The following is a 16715-nucleotide window of genomic DNA, read 5'->3' on the forward strand; positions in this document are numbered from 1 at the left end:
CTTTCAGACTTTTTCGATCTAAAATCTCAGCTCTCACTGAACCACTTCTCCCATGGAATTCGTCATTGGTATAACAGCCACAGCAATTCAAAGAGCCTTTCGCTTTTCCTGTAAAAACTGTAAAGACGAACTTGACATGCCTTTTTAAAAATGCGATTTTCTCAGATCACAGAGAAGGCAAAACGACCAATGTAACATACCTTTTTTAAAAATTGTATTTTATTAGTTTCAAGTATACGGTACATTGGTTAGCCAATATAACATATCTTGTGTTTTATTTTAAATGCTGTCTCTTGAACGAGTTACTTAATATGTCTATGTCTGAGTTTCTTTATCTGTCTCTAAAATAGGCATAACATCAGTGCCTACTTTATTGGATTCTGTGCTTTCAATTGAGATAATCAAGTGTAGTGTGTAGCAAAGTCTGGCTCACAGTAAGTTCTCAAAAATGTTAGCTATGATGAGGATGAGCATCTCATGGCCTCTCATGTCTATGTCAGGAGCTGGAAGCGTTTTCTACGTAGGACTTTAGTCAAAGAAGGCAGACAAGAAAGAACACTGTCGAACACTGTCATAAATGGTGAACGTTGTGAGTGATATTTCTTAGAAAATTCTATTTAATTCTTTCAATCTCATTATAATGAAGTTGCTTAGAATCTTTACTAAACTATTGCTTGAAATAAATGGGTGATTAAATGGAAAATGTCTTTGTTAGAAATTTTCACTGAAATGGTATTAGTCATAACTGGATTTTATGCTCCTTTTGACACCTTACATGTCTTCTATTAATAGTCTCAATTCTTAAGTCCAAATAACAAATCATAAGAATAGAATTTAATATTTAATAACTAAGGGTTTTGTTTTATCAAAAAAGTTGCTGTTGGTTCCAAAAGTTGGGTCCCTAAATCCTTCAACTGAGTCCATTCATCAAAACAGATAAAATTATTTTCGTTAAGGACCAATTACTTAGAATGCTACAGATAACCGAAATCACTAAAATACTTCAAATTGCTAACTTTAGGTTCTCAAATAGTTATCGAGACCCTATGAACATACGCAAAGAAAAACTGAAACAATGGACTGGTTAATTCAGACACAAAGACGCACAGCATCAATTGATTGAGAGCTTCAGGTTGACTTATTCAGTTATTCAACTATTTACATCACTGGGGCGATGTCTATATAATCAATTAACTTAGGCTACCTTGATCATATGTGCGTTCACTAATGTACAGGATAAGGACAAAGGATTTGAGGTCAGAAGGATGAGAGTTTAAATTCCAACTTGGTAGCTTCCTTGGTCAGTGAACTTGGGCAAATGGTTTAACCTCTCTAAGCCTCAGTTTTCTCATCCTTAAAATGTGAGTATCATGTATTTTACTGGCCCTTAAGGATAGAACGATACATATATACAAAGAGCTTCATTGACAGTAAGTTGGATTATTTCTTATGTCTTTTTATAACCATTTCAGTTTTTAACCCATGATAATAAATAAGTAAATACAAAAATATATCAGATGATGATAAGCACTGTGGAAAAGAGCAGAGGGGGAGCCCTAAATGTCTACCAGTGGGGGAAGGGGTAGCAGAATTAAGAAAAACTAAAAGGAGACGTGGATAAGGTGGCTTAGCCTCAGTCCAGAAACATAAACTTGGTCAAGATGCATAGGGCAAGTTGTATTCTTTCAGCCTTCCTTGTTTCCTGATTGTGACCATCATAATCGGGAGGACATAGCCTAAAATTAGAGACGCAAGTGGAGGAGAAGGAAGAGGTCAGGAATGAGGAGGTGGGGAAACCAAGACTTGCAGGACTCGTGAGCTGTAGGGCCAACCATTGGTGTCGGTGGCCCTCAGTCCTAAAGGCAGGTTCCATTGGCCTGGAAACTCACATTTCCCATTGATACTTGACAATGCGGTCCAGAGGCCGAGTTGAGTTGTAGCAGTATTTTCTTCTGAGTATTAAAAAAGATTATGATTTTAAAAGTAAAATAACCACATTATAGAAAGGATATAACCTGGACATAGAAAATCTAAAAGATTTAGAAAAAAATAAGCCACTTATAATCCCATTATCTTAATGTGTTTAATACCAGCATTTGGGTTAATTTCTTTCTAGCTTTTTTTTTTTTTTTTTGGTATATTTAAAGAAATTATACTGTATACAATTGTGGATCCTATGCTTTTAAATGTAACACTATCTCACAAGCATTTTCACTGTTGCTAATCAGCTTTTCATAACTATCCTTTTAACAGTGAATAATATGTTATTAAATAACCGAACAGTAATTTACTTAATTTAACTATCTCCTTATATTGTTAGATGTTTAAAACCTTTCCAGTTTCTTGACATATAAATATTGCATCAATATACATTTTCCTGAATATTTTATCTTCCATATTTTAGATTATCTTCTTAGAATTGATTTTACGAATTTTTAAAACATAAAGTGTTCCAGGACATCAACATTTTATGACTCTTTGTATTTACTGCCAAATTGCTTTTCCAAGGGACGATATCAACGCACAGTCTCAATAATGGCGTGCGAGAGTAACAAACCTCAATGCACCCTTAAAAACATTGGATTATTATATTATCAACTGTTTTTTTTACTCTTCAGTTTCCAAGCTGTGAGATGTCAGAGAGTGATAAGCACAATGGCAAACAGCAAAGTGAGGAGAGAGGGCTGGTGGTTGCTCTTTTCTTTGGGATAATCAGGAAAGGTCTTTCTAAATAGTGACATTTGAGTAACAGCTGAAGGAAGCGAGGGAATAACGTATGGGAATTATCTGAAGAAAGAGAGTTTCAGGCAGAGAAAACAACAAGAAAGGCCCTGAGGCAGACTCGTGTTGGGCAGTCTTGGAGGAACAGCAAAAGGACCAGTGTGCCTCCCATCTGTTGAAAAGAGGAGGGTCTGGAAGGAGAGGAGATCAAAGGGCAACTGGGCAGCCAGGACATGTAAGGCTTTATTGGCCATCATAAGGATTTTTCTTTTATTTTCAGTAGGATGGGAAGGCATTAAAAGATTTTGGAAGAAGGGGAGTCAGGAATTGACTTGTGTTTTCTATGATTGGCTGATGTGTTCAGAATAGACTAAATATGCCCCCAAACCAAACTTAGCATCTTTTTCAGCAAACCTCCTACGTTCTCAGCATCTCTGTTCTCTGACTCATCAATGCTCAAAACCTTAGTCATCTTTTGCATCTCAAAACCAACTGTCACCATGCCCTGTCAATTCTCCCTCCAGAATATCCCTCGAATCTGCCTTTTCTATCCATTCCCGTTGCCCAAACACTACAGTTAACAGTTTTCTAACTGATCTCCCAGCCTTGGTTTCTGCTCACCACTCAAATCACTCAGTGCCGTCAGCAATCATCCTAGCCAAGTGGGATCATTCATGGGTCCGTTCTTTACCTTTGCTCCCCTCCCCCACTTCTACCGATAAGGTTCAAATTCCTCAGAATGAAATTCAAGTCAAGCTCTACCACAATCTGATTCCAATCTAGGGGTCAAAACTTATTTCCCGTTATTATTCAGAATTAACTGTGCCTTCCTGTCTAATGAGTTTCCCCGAACCAGCTCTGCACTTTCTCACCCTACACCGTTGCTTACATTGTGTCCCCTTCCCTGCACCTTTCCTTCTACCTCACCCAGAAATCCTCTCCATACCTAGAGGGTCACCCCAAACATCACTTTCTTCATGAAAGTCATCTTCAATCTGCACGGCTGGAATTATGCTTATTTCCTTCTGTGCTCCCATAAGTTCTGCTCTATGACTCACACATTCTGTACCATGTTATACCCTAGTTTTGTGAATATGCTTTCTTTCCTTCTAAGTGATAACTTCCTCAAGGATCCACATCTTATCCTACAGCATTTATTACAGTGCCTTGAACATAGTAAGTGTCCAATAAATGTTTGTGAAACCTAAATTCCCCAAGGCCTTGTTGCTAATTCATTGTGGAAACACAACTAGAGTTCGAGTCATCTGATTCCTAACTCTATCTGCCTTTCCCAATACCACTCATTCTGACTTCTTTCTATGGTTCATTGTCATCTCATTTGAAGTACATTTGAAACCACTAAGGAATTTTAAGGAAGAATGACTAAACAAAAAACAAATGCTGAAATTTATTTTCCATGTAGCTATTTAAGCCAAGGCGAACTTCATTTAGGGGCACTAAAATTTTGACTATGAATTCAAAATACAAATAATATGGCACATACATATCTAGAAACTTTCTGGCTTCTTAGAGTTTGGTTTTTGAGCTGCGCTTAATCTTTTAGGAGATAACTTTGCCATGTTTCTTGGTATTCTGTAAATTTGTAGTCTGAAAGAAAAACAGAAAAAAGTGTGTGGGTTTTTGCTTAACAGCTGTCAGCAACATTTCTAGCCTTTAAGAATACAAGAGAGTTTAAGCATTTGGGATGACACCCTGAGGCAAAGCATAACTCCCAATTATCTCAATTCTCCCCACTTGGAAAAATAGCTCAAGGGACGAGCGTTCTAAATTAGGCTTCCCCTTTGGTATTTGACATTAACTAAGTAATTTATACTCATGATACATGTTATACATGTATATATATGTAAAGTGAAAATAAGTAATTTGTAGTATTTAAAAATAATAATAACCAGCATTAATATGCACCTATGAGAATTCTTTGTGAGTGATGACGCTGATGCCTTAGGGAGATATGACTATGTTAAAATATATATTTGGAGAGTGGTTTAAGGTAGTGGGAGAAGAAAGGAAATGGAACGATTCTTTCTCTCCTTGAGTTTTGCCTTCTCTTTATTACATCTTGGAAGAGGGCAGCATGGCTATGAAAAATGTCCCACTGAGGTTTTTCACAAATTCAAATGAAATAGGATGAAATTAAAGCCTTATACTTTACAGGGGGGAAAAAGGACACTCTCTCCGTCTCACTCTGAGTTTTACAGCAGCGACTGACTGACCTGTGAATCTGACGTGAAGTGTAATATCATAGAAATGAAAGCGACTCCTGAAGTAGCTTCATCAAACTTCTATCTTTGCCAGGTAAGCCTCAAACCATTACAAAGTGTTACTACTTAAGAAACTTTCCCATAGGCAATTTCTCCCAACTACAACCAAATTCTGCCTTACAGAATGACATGGATGATTTTTCTTGTGTTCTACAATGGAGACGTGAAAACAGCTTTTAGCCATAGCTAATGATCATAACCATTTCTTTATCACATGGTTTATATTTCTGGGCCATGGGGAGATAGCACAGAGTAATGGATAAGAATTTGGGCTTGAAAACAGACAGATTTATGGTTAAGCCACAGATATATGATCACAGGCAATTTACTTAAGCTCTTTAAGCCTCAATTTCCTCACCCATAATGTGAGGATGATAATGCCGTCCAGCTGATCAAATTACTGTGACGAATAGTCTAGAACGAGTGCTGTCCAATAGAAATATAATGCAAGTTGCAAATGTGAGTCACATATGTAATTTAAAATTTTCTAGTAGCCCCATTAAATAAAAGAAACAGGTGAACTTAATTTTAGTAATGCATTTTTCATAACTCAACATATCCAAAATATCATTTCAACATGTAAAAATATTAGTGACATATTCTACATTCCTTTTTTGTACTAAGTCTTTGAAATCCAATGTGTACTTTATACATATGGTTCATCTCAACTCAGACTAACCACATTTCAAGCACATGTGGCCAGTGGCTACTGTATTGGAGAGTACAAGTCTAGAAAAAGGCTGTAAAGCATTCAGCATTATACTAGGCATGCAGTGAATGCTAAAAAGTTGGGGTTTCTATTATTATCATTAATATTATTCTAAGAGAATTGTGTAATCTCCTCTAAGCCTTTGCTTCTCCAGTCTGGCTCTATGGAGCTCTTGCAGGTACCTGGAGAAATTGGGTTGCTCAAGCCTGGGCCCTCCAATTACTTCAAAGGCAACTTTCTCACGGTCACTCTCCATGTAACCATCCTATGGAAGGGGCCACAAAAATGGGATCTGCACGGAGAATATATCCACTTAGTGCCAATGACCTTCAGGTACTGACACACTGAACCCCAAGAAGTAGACACCATCACTAATCTGCTACCTTCTCGTATAAATAGGACAGGATAGGGTATTTGCTAAAGAAACAGCTTGCTCCTATATTTATCCCCTTACAAGGAGCAAGGTGCTATGTAATACATTGTGCTCAAAAGTTGATTCGATAAGTTAAACATAGTTACTGTGTGACCAGCAATTTCACTAGGTATATCTAAGACAATTGTAAAACATGAGTGCACACAAAAACTTGTACACTAATGTGCATAGCAGCATTATTCATAATAGCTAAGAAGTAAGAACAATTCAAATGCCTATCAACTGATGAATGGATAAGCAAAATGTGGTATATGCGTACTATGAATTATTATTCAGTTATAAAAAAGAATGGCAGGTTGGTACATACTATATCCATAGATGAATGTCAAAAACATTATGCTAAGTGAACGAAGCTAGTCACAAAAGGCCGCATATTGCATGATTGCATTTATATGAATTGTCCACAATGGGCAAATTCATAAAGACAGAAAATAGATTAGTGGTTTCCAGGAGCTAGGGGGAGGGGAGAATTGAGAGTGACTGCTAATAGGTATGGAGTTTCTTTCTGGGGTGATGAGTGTTCTGGAATTGGATAATGGCGATGAATGTACATTGTGAATATGCTAAACCACTGAATTTTTTTTTTAAGTTGATTTGTTTTCCCAGGGAAGCCTGGTCAGATGCACAAGTACTACCAGGGCCCCAAAATAGAGAAGTATTTGTAGGACTTTAAAAATAGATTACCCATGCCCAAATATTATTTGATAGGATATCATCTTTAACTAAAGCATGCACAATATCAAGTCTCTCTCTCCTTCCCATAAATTAAAATGGTTTTACATTTTAACATTAAGCTACTAAGAGGGCAAAAACCTCAAGGACACACATGTGTATACACATATACATAAACATAAATGCATATAAATGTGTCAGAATTTTCTGGAAGAATGTACCTGTCGTTCCCCTATTCAAGGCTCTCCCACTGCTCCCATCTCGCCCTTGGAATGGCCCCACACTTCTCCAGTGCCACCCGCCTACAGAGTGCAGCAGTTAAGGCACGGGCCAAACACAGCCAGACAGCCTGTGTTAAAGTCCAGGTCTTACTACTCACTAGTTTTCTGACTTTAAGCAATTTTCCTAACTCTTCCGTGCCTCAGTTTCCCTTTGCAATGAGGAAGAGAAGAGAGCCTGGGCTTACGGCAAGAATTAAGAGAGTTAATTTATACCAAGTGCTCCGAAGAATGCCTGGCCTGCAGTAGATACTTTATAAGTGTTTTCTAAATAAAAATAAATGTCTAATTAAAACCCTGTCCCCACAGCGTGCCAACCGTGCTTGAACGTACTTTTCCTCTTTCTGGAACGCTGTTTCCCCACAATGGCTCCTTCTCTCTCTTCCTGCAGCACTTTGTTCAGTTACAGCCTCAGCAACCCTGATTACTCTTCCCCGCTCCTCCCTTGCTTGTTTCTGTTTGTAGCATTTGTTACTTTCCAATACACTGGATGCTCATTTGCTTATGTGTCTTGTTTGTGACTCATCAACTCCAACCAGAAGGCAGAGATCTGATCTGTCTCTTTGCTCCTCAACCCTAAGCACCCAGGACAGTGGCTGCCACAGGGAGGACACTCCACCACGTTTTCTGAACGAATGAACAGCCAGCGGTTACTTCTGGGTAGTGGCACTAGAGACTGAGATGTATGTTTCACCTTCACCTTTTGCTCCATTTTATATTTTCCCATGTGCTTGAGTTCTTTTCACAACAAGGAAAAGTGAGAAATAAAATGCTGGCAATCAAAGGGTACGTGAACCTGAGGGAGAAACCTACAGCATCAAACAATAAGACTTCCTTCCAGCTTCCGTGACCAGTGGAGGATTCTAGAGGAAAGGCCTGCTTTAGACCTTACCTCTGAGAAAAAGTGGAATGACACTTCAGAAATGGCACACAGCCCTAGTCTGGAAGCACAGCGTGTACGCAGGTTAGCAATAAGTCTTCAAAAGTCTTCTTTTATATTATGCAACGTGTGTCCTGCACCTATGGATACAATGAAATATTTTTCCATGGGAAAAAACCTATTTCCAAGCACAGTAAACAGAAATGTCTGCATAGAGCTGTGTGCCCACTCCCACCACCACAGCAGGGACAGGCAGGTGGCCATGGTGTGTGGGCGTCCTTGGGCAGGGATAGACAGTCTGTGCCCATGGCCTTCCTGGACAGAGCGGCCTTCCTCATTCACTATCGGGCCCTCTGAAAACTTGATAAAGATTATTGGATGCCATATAAGAGCACTGGACTTCAAATGAATGGTTCCGTAAACTTATCCCAACTACTTTGGAGTAAAATTGCTCTAACTTTCTTTGGGGTCTCCCCACCTCTCTCTTTTCAATATCTCCCTTTCCTTCCCCATGCTTTACTACCTTTATTCTCTCTTCTGTCAGAACAACTGATGAGTCACTAGCCCCTTTCGACAATGTTTTACCCCTTCCACAAGTTTTTGCATTTACAAAGCAGTCAATAGAAAAGAAATAATGATAATGATGTTGATAATGATAATAAGGATGATGATGACAATGATAGCTGATGATAGCAGTTATTGTTTATTGAATATTTACTGTGTTCCAGGAATTCTACTAAAAAATCGATATAATTTATCATATTTAATCCTCCAGTAATCTAATGAGGTAGATATTTTTATACCCATGTTATAGATGAGGAATGAAAAGTCATATAGTTAGCATGCGGCAGATGAGGGGTTTAGAACTGTCTCTAAAAATTTTTGCTCCAAGGAATTCCATCATAAAATTCAAATGAATGAATTTCTAAGGTGGAAACTTTGACCCTGTAAGGAAAGAGCTGGGAAGAATAAGACAATCACAGCAACCCTCAGTAGCAATAAAATTGACCATTGAGGCTTGAAAACTTCAAAACAAACCACTGTGTCTATGACTGCCTAGGTCCAATCCTGACTGACACACATGAGATTACCTGGGACAAATCACATAACTTTCAGGGCTCAAGATTAGAATTCAAGGAGATAGTGTCAATAGAATGCTTGCAATAGTGTGTGTGTGTGTGTGTGTGTGTGTGTGTGTGGCATTCAGATGCTGTATATTTTTATTGCTATAAATCCCTACTATTAGAATAATTTATTTCTAGCTTCCAAATATCAGAAATGCTCTTTTACCTAATTTTATAACATAGTTGTTGATCTGTTTTCTATAGGATTTTTTATTGAAAAGGTAGTATAACAATAGAGTTTCAAAGGGAAACAATTTCCATTTCCTAACACGACAATTATTTTTATTTTCGTACATTGTCTTCAAGTTTTGCTAATTCTGAGATGCTACATAGACAGGACACTATATTGAATCATTTTGAATTTTTATCTCATTCTGTCACAAATTAGCTGTGTAACCACATGGACGTTATATAACTACCCTTTGCCTTAGTTTCTCAAATGATAAAATGAAGAGACTGGACCAGATAATTTTTAATATCCCTCTAGCTCTAACAGTCTGTGACTTTTATATATAATCTACTTTTTTTTGCCTTCATGATGTTCATATGGATGATATACAAGAAATGTTTGCAAAGTTAGTTACCTTTCTAAACTATGTCTGGGAAACACAGTTTCACAAATAATGAGCTCTGCAAAGATAAGGTCATAATTTAAAACCCCAGGAATTTCAAAAGTAGCTACCGAATTACCAAAAAGCTATGAAAATATCTTAATACGTTTATGATATACACATTTGCAACTAAAGTACTAGCAATTCCACACATTAATTATAAGTAATACATTTAGTTTGAGAAGCCATTCTAATTTTGTTGATATATAGTTATTAATTTATAATGTAAATACAAAAATGTTATATCAACATAGTTTTTCTATGTGGTATTCTTAATTATTAAAATTTCTCTACAAGAAAATCAAGGAAGGAAAAGCAAAGGGACAAAAAAGATTGATGCTACTTGGCAGAAACACATCAATGAAAATGTCTAAAATGTCTATAACTATTAATGGAATGAAGCAGTCACTCCCCTGCGCTGCCACTTGGCGTGTAACCTGCTCTAACCTTTCTAGAAGCTATTTGATAATACTAATCAAGAGTTTAAATATGTTCCTACCCTCTGGCCGGGTAATTCCACTTACAGGAATTTGTACTAAAGAAATAATAAGTGTGCAAATGCTTAATTGCAGTATTACATATAACTGTAAAGAATTGGAAGTCATCTCAATGTCCAGAAATAGAAGAATGGTTAAATAACTGATCTTGCACACATATTCAATATATGTATATATGAATGCATATGCATTTATGATATTTATGTAATGTGTGTAGACATTTTTCCTGCCTCAGCCAGATCACTGTATACATACCAAGGGTGCTTATTACTACTGGAGTAGTCACTGTTTCTAGGTCTTGATAGTGAACAGAGGAAGTAGGAAATGTATCTATCCATAAACACTAATTTCTAATTCAAATTCAGAACCACAGGATTTTTATCTAACTTCTCTTTATCATCTATATTTCCTTCCTCTCATATTGAGAATCCTGATTCTCAAAGACATGGAGCATGATAGAATTAGACTATCCCATAATTAATATTTGCTTTTCCCGTATTCTCTAGAATAGCAATATCGACACTACCACCAACAATATGATTACCAAAACCTGTTTAAAGATGTTTTTGCAGTTCTTTTTGTCTTTAGGGTATATTCCTCTAGAGATACATAGTCAAATTACTGGGTATTAAAATTTTTTAAAGTAGTTCTCTATATGCCATTGACTGGGTACACAACTAGGATTTTTTAAAAATTAGGAATTACATTTTTAAAAATTAACATTTTTATAATTATGTAAAATATTTACATGACTCTAAAGTCAAATCTATAAAACCAGGTAAATTCAAAGTCTAGTTTCTATCACAATCCCTTCCACTTCATTCCTTCCCTCTCTTATAGGTAACTATTATTTTGTGATATTTATCCTTCCATTGTTTGTTCCTTAATATAAGCAGCTAGATATACACACATATATGTGTGTGTATGTATGTATTATGTGTTTATATAAAGGTATGTAAGTATATATTTATAATTTTTCAAATATAAATGGTAGCATTCTAGATTCACTTTTTTCCCCCTGGCTTTTTTACTTAAAATATATATCCTGGAGATCAACCCATATAACTATATCTAAATATTCCTAATTCTATTTTATAACTACAAAGAACTCCACTGTGTGGCTGTACCATACTTTGTTCAACCAGTCCTCTATGAATTAATATTTGGGTTGCTTCCAGTCTTTTGCTATTATAGTTTCTGCCCTATGGTTTTGAATTATATTTATGTGTACTCACATATTAAATATAAATTGATTTTTAATGTGTGGAACTATATAAGATGAGCCTAGACGATCTTGTCATACCAAATAGCAGAGGAGCTATCAAAGAGTACTAGGATCATGTCAAAAGAAGTCAGAAGCCAATGTTACCACAGGCCTAATAGGCATAATTTCAGCATTAATAAAAATAATAAGGTGTATCGAATTATAATTTTTTAAATTAATGCATTCAAACGATAATTAAAGAACAAAAATGAAAGCAAAATAACAAAAACCTGTTTGGCACATGCCAAAACATCAACTTAAGGAATAATAAGATTAAAATATCACACTTTTGCAATCCTTAATAGACTAATGAATCTAGGTAACATCATAAAACAAGAGATTATTACACATTATGCACCTCCCAATGACAAAACACACAACTACCTGTGAAGCAGTCTTGCAAAAAAATCTGAATCTATAGATAATTGTAGGAAACACAGAAGACAGAGGAACATGTTAAACTATACCATGGGGCCACAATGAGAAAAACCCAGGTCGTGGGAAGTTCTACAGGACAAACAATTTATTTTCTTCAACAAAGAAATTGCAAAGAAAAAAGTTAGAGTGGAAACCCATATACATTTACAGAGATTTAACAGTCATATCAACCCATATCAGTACTATACATGAACCTTATTTGGGTCTTGCTCCAAACAAACTATAAATAGAAATAATAACATTTACAAGACAGTTGAAAATTTGAACATGGACTGAATATTCCATATTATTAAAGTATTATTGTAATTAGTTTAGATGTGATAATAGTTATGTTTTAAAAAGTCCTTAACTTTTAAAGATCCATCTCATCTAATATTTATGGATGAGATGATACAATTTTAAATTGCTTTAAAAAAAAATGAGCGAGAAAGAGGAAGAGGCTATGGATGGGTTGGCCATCATGGGTACATGATGCTCTCTGTCTGCTTTTGTCTATATTATAATTTTTTATAATAAAATATTAATATGCATTTATATACAATGAATATTTTGGTATGTGTGAAAGTGTGCGTGTGTATAAACTCCCTTTATAAGGAAATGCAACAGAGTGTTAATGGTGATGATCTCTGGACAATAGAATTATGGGTGATTTAGGGATTTTTATTTTCTTGTTTTTACTGTGTATTCTATGATATACTGCACATATATTCTTTACAATCAGGATAATCTTATTTAAAAAGACAAATCTTTTAGCTGTTTAACAACACCAGTTTCACAATTCAACTAGAATTCACTTCTGACACAGTGAATAAAATAACTTCTTATGCTTTAAATATAAGTAGGGAAGGCAAATTATTTAATATTTAATTATATTTAGTTTTGTGTAGGTACAGATAATATTTCATGAAAATATAACTCTAGTAAAGTTTGAGGTTTGGAAATTCTGTCATTTAGTGTTATAGGATAATCTTAAAATTATAGCTTAGGAGTAAACAGTTAATTTTTTTCTCCTCCTTCTTACATAATACGAAACAACTGATCCAGTTTGGCACAAACTTTCTCCTCCAAAGTCACCTTTGTGCTGAAATTCAGCACCTCAGGTTTCAGTCAAATAACTTGCAGATGAGAAAAGGTTTCTTAACACAATTTTCTTGTAATTTTACTATAGTGTTAGTTCCTGGCAACTTGGGAGACTCCTTTTTTCATAGTTAACTGGGTTGGGTGAATGTGTCTGTCTCCTACTTTCTAATATGCAGAGAGAACAAGCAGTTTAAATCACTCCTTTTGTATTGCTGAAATAAATGTACGGCCATGACAGTAGATACGATTAAAGAAAAAGATAATTAATAAGTATTTTTTTAGCATATTAATAGTTAATAACAGTAACGAGGGGTTTGTCATTCAATTATAGGAAAACTTGTCCTTTAAGATCAGTAAAATTTTAAGAAATCAACTTATAAAAAGAGTATGTTTTATAATTACATATGAATATATAATAATTATGTCATCATTTGAATCTTCTATAATCAGATTATGGTCTGTTCTTCACTTATTTTGAAATAAAGACATTTCATTTATCTAATTTTCCTTCTTCCCATTGTTCACATGTAATTTTCTCCTAAAGAAACCATGGTCAGGTCTTGTTATGAAATATATGAACAGATTATCATTAAAGTAATATTTTATTCTGAATATAGACTTTAAAACAAAGATATTGGCAGATATAGTTATTCATTTGGAAGTGAAATTTTCTGATTTAAAAAAATGGCTAGAGGTAGATAATATTGATTTGGGTCCATTTGTCCATTTGAATTCCATGGATGCTTCACATAAATTCAGTCTGCATTTGCAACTATGTGTCAGGCTTTGTGCTAAGTATTTTTATAAACAATCGCAATTATTTATCACAACAACCCTGTGAAATACTTATATTGGAGAGAGGTTAAGTTGCTTGCTCAAGGTCACACAGTGATCTACTCGATTGCAAGTCTTGTGTTACCACTTTTAAGTTTATGAACATTGGTGATTGAGAGCATTTGTAGCAGTCCTTGGTGCCTAGTAAGCCTTGCACTAGAAAGCATGTTAAGTCAGTTCAAAGGCTGTTCAGCTGTCTCATAGTAAAGGCAGGTTTCTCTGCCTCCCCGACACACTGGAAGATGTAGAAGAGGTACAGTGTGCATCATATTGCAGCAAAGATGGTGCCAGCTAAGATTAAGTGTCTCTCATGAGGAAACTGACCGAGAGACATCAAGGAGAAGGGAGGGGGCGATCTGCTCTTCACAGCAGCAAAGCAGAGCTAACTTTCGGCCTTGATCTTTTAACAAATTTAAGAAGGTTCAGACATCTTTAAACCTGGAAACAAACAGTGTTTTGATTTGGTGACCAGCAAACTAAAGGCCAACCTGAGGAAGTTGATTCTTGACATATTTTCAACAAGGGTCACTTGTTTCATCCCAGTGGACTCAAAGCTAAGAATTAAAAACCTCAACTTTAGTAAATTATATGTTTGAAATATTGAGAGTTCTAATTAGACATACATCCCAAATGCCAGTGGAGCCTACTCTATTCATTTACTCATAACTTCAAGAAAAACTGATTGTTTAGGGTGTGGTTTTTTAAAAAAAGAATTTACCTTCGGGCTGAGTTAAAGAATGGAATATGTGAGAAAAGAATTTTCCAGCTTTTGTGGACTCAGTGATGAGAAGGAAAAATATGTTTATAAGAATATGGCTGCTTGGTAACTCAAAGTAATCGACCTAAGAAACTTGATCTCACATGTTAAATGCTAAGTCCAATTATAAATTTCAAACATAAATTTTCAAAGCATACCCTTGTTCTTGCTTCTAATACTACAGAATCATTCTGTTGGGCATCAACTGGGCATCAAATTATTAACTATTCCTATAAGTTGTGCTACAAGTTACTACTAGAAATATTCGTGTGTGTGTGGAGACATAAATATGGTTACACAAAACCTTGGAAATGGACTTGAACTGAAGGATCTTAAAAAGAAATAGGAACAACAAAAATAAAATATGACTAACTCTCTTGCCACCATCAAAATAAGTGTTTCTAAGGACTCGAAGCTAAGGAAACAAAAATCCATAAACACATATAATCATTTGAATCTAGTAGATTCCTATACATGACAGAACCAACTCTAACACATATAATCATTTGAATCTAGTAGATTCCTATACATGACAGTACCAACGCTAAAAACAAAACAAAACAAAACAAAATCCCATCTGCTTTGAAGGAAAAAATGCCAAAGAACATTGACCTTTTCTGCCTCTCCTATCACGGAAATCCCAGCGTGCAGCTGATTTTAAAATTATCGAATCCCCCAAAATTATGGGAGACAGATGTCTTAAAAATGCAGTAGTTTTGGTCGTATAGGTCAAGTCCACATTAGCTGAAGTACTAATTACTGAGGGAAGAGTGATCTTCATTCATTTTAATAACCAATTTTTTCTCAGATTCGCCACAGAGCCAACTCAACTTAATTATTAAGGCACAATAATATCAGATTGAACTATTTTTCAATCCAAGACTTTTTATTACGGAGAGAAAGCTGGGGCAATTTAAACAATTGAGTCCTCTCATTTCTCCTTTTCTGTATCTCCATTAATGCTTACATATAAGGAATTGCATTTCACTTGTTCCATTCTTAATGTTTTAGATCTTGTTGTCTTCTTTTAGAAAAATTTAAACTGGATTTTAAAAGGCTGCAGGGCAAGTGTTGATGGCTAGTTCCTATGAGTAACAAATCACTGTCCCTAGAGCCCAGACTACTGACCTGGAGAACAAAAGGCCAAATGCTAGCTGCCCTGAAAAACACTGCATACACGCTAACGCATATTCTAGATTTTGCCCTACCTTTCCCAAAGCACTTCCATGGATGCCCAAAATATACAGCGTCTCCTTGTATCCACGCACACACCGTTTCTTTTTATCTGGATGCGATATTGCTAAAGAGCAAGGTCACTTGAAAGAAAGCTGAACTTGGACTCAGAATCCAAATGTGAGTTCCAGCTCTTCAGGGCACCGGTTAAAGGCAATTTAATGCCGTGAGTAAGTGTGTGCCTGCTAAAACTAGAAGGCGTAGGTAGGTACAAACCTTGGTTTTCCCACTTTCTAGTTATGTGACTCTAAGCGTCTTCTTTAAATCTTATGCCTCAGTTTTCTCATTTGTAAAATGGCGATGATGTCAACAGTGACCTCATAGAATTGTGAAGATTAAATGTCTTAATAGCACTTAGAACAGAGCCTCAGGTATCCTAAGCACTCAATAAATGTTGGCAATTATTATTACTAGTTGCGTGACCTTGGGGAACGCACCAACTTCTACAAGACTCTATTTTATCTTCTGCACAAAAAGAGATCACGACCTCACATGGTCTTTATGAAGACCAAGTAAACTCATACAATGCATGCGGCCGTCATTTTAAAAACATGATCAAATATTAGACAAATTTTTCAACCAACTAGAATCAGTTCCTTTCTGTTCCGTGCTTTTGTAATACTTAAAACTCATACACACACATGTAACACACACACACACACACACACATTGTATCATAAGAATTTGCTTACCTGTCCATCTCCCCCACTAACAGTGCATCCTCTGATTCACCTCTGCACCCTCAGCACGTTGGGCATACCTGGCACAGGACAAGTACTCAATAAATACTTGTTTAAATGAATATTGTCCAAACGACTGAGCAGGAATTCTCAAAGCTATTGCCAAGAATGATGGATTATCACTTTCTTCCAAGTGTTCTCAGTAGACCACCCAGAAATGTG

At 35.9% G+C, this 16715-nt stretch overlaps 1 protein-coding gene across 1 annotated transcript in view; it reads right to left on the reverse strand.

Annotated features, from left to right (window-relative positions):
- MKLN1 (muskelin 1) overlaps positions 1-16715 on the reverse strand; it is a 284216-nt gene that overhangs the window by 243404 nt on the left and 24097 nt on the right. The window contains exon 3 of the mRNA XM_025045829.1: positions 16506-16573. Coding sequence (XP_024901597.1) covers positions 16506-16513 — 8 coding nt within the window. The 5' untranslated portion in view covers positions 16514-16573. The remainder of the gene's footprint in view (positions 1-16505; positions 16574-16715) is intronic.

This window comes from Pteropus alecto, unplaced genomic scaffold (genome assembly GCF_000325575.1).
Source record: "Pteropus alecto unplaced genomic scaffold, ASM32557v1 scaffold22, whole genome shotgun sequence".
Lineage (NCBI taxonomy): Eukaryota > Metazoa > Chordata > Mammalia > Chiroptera > Pteropodidae > Pteropus > Pteropus alecto.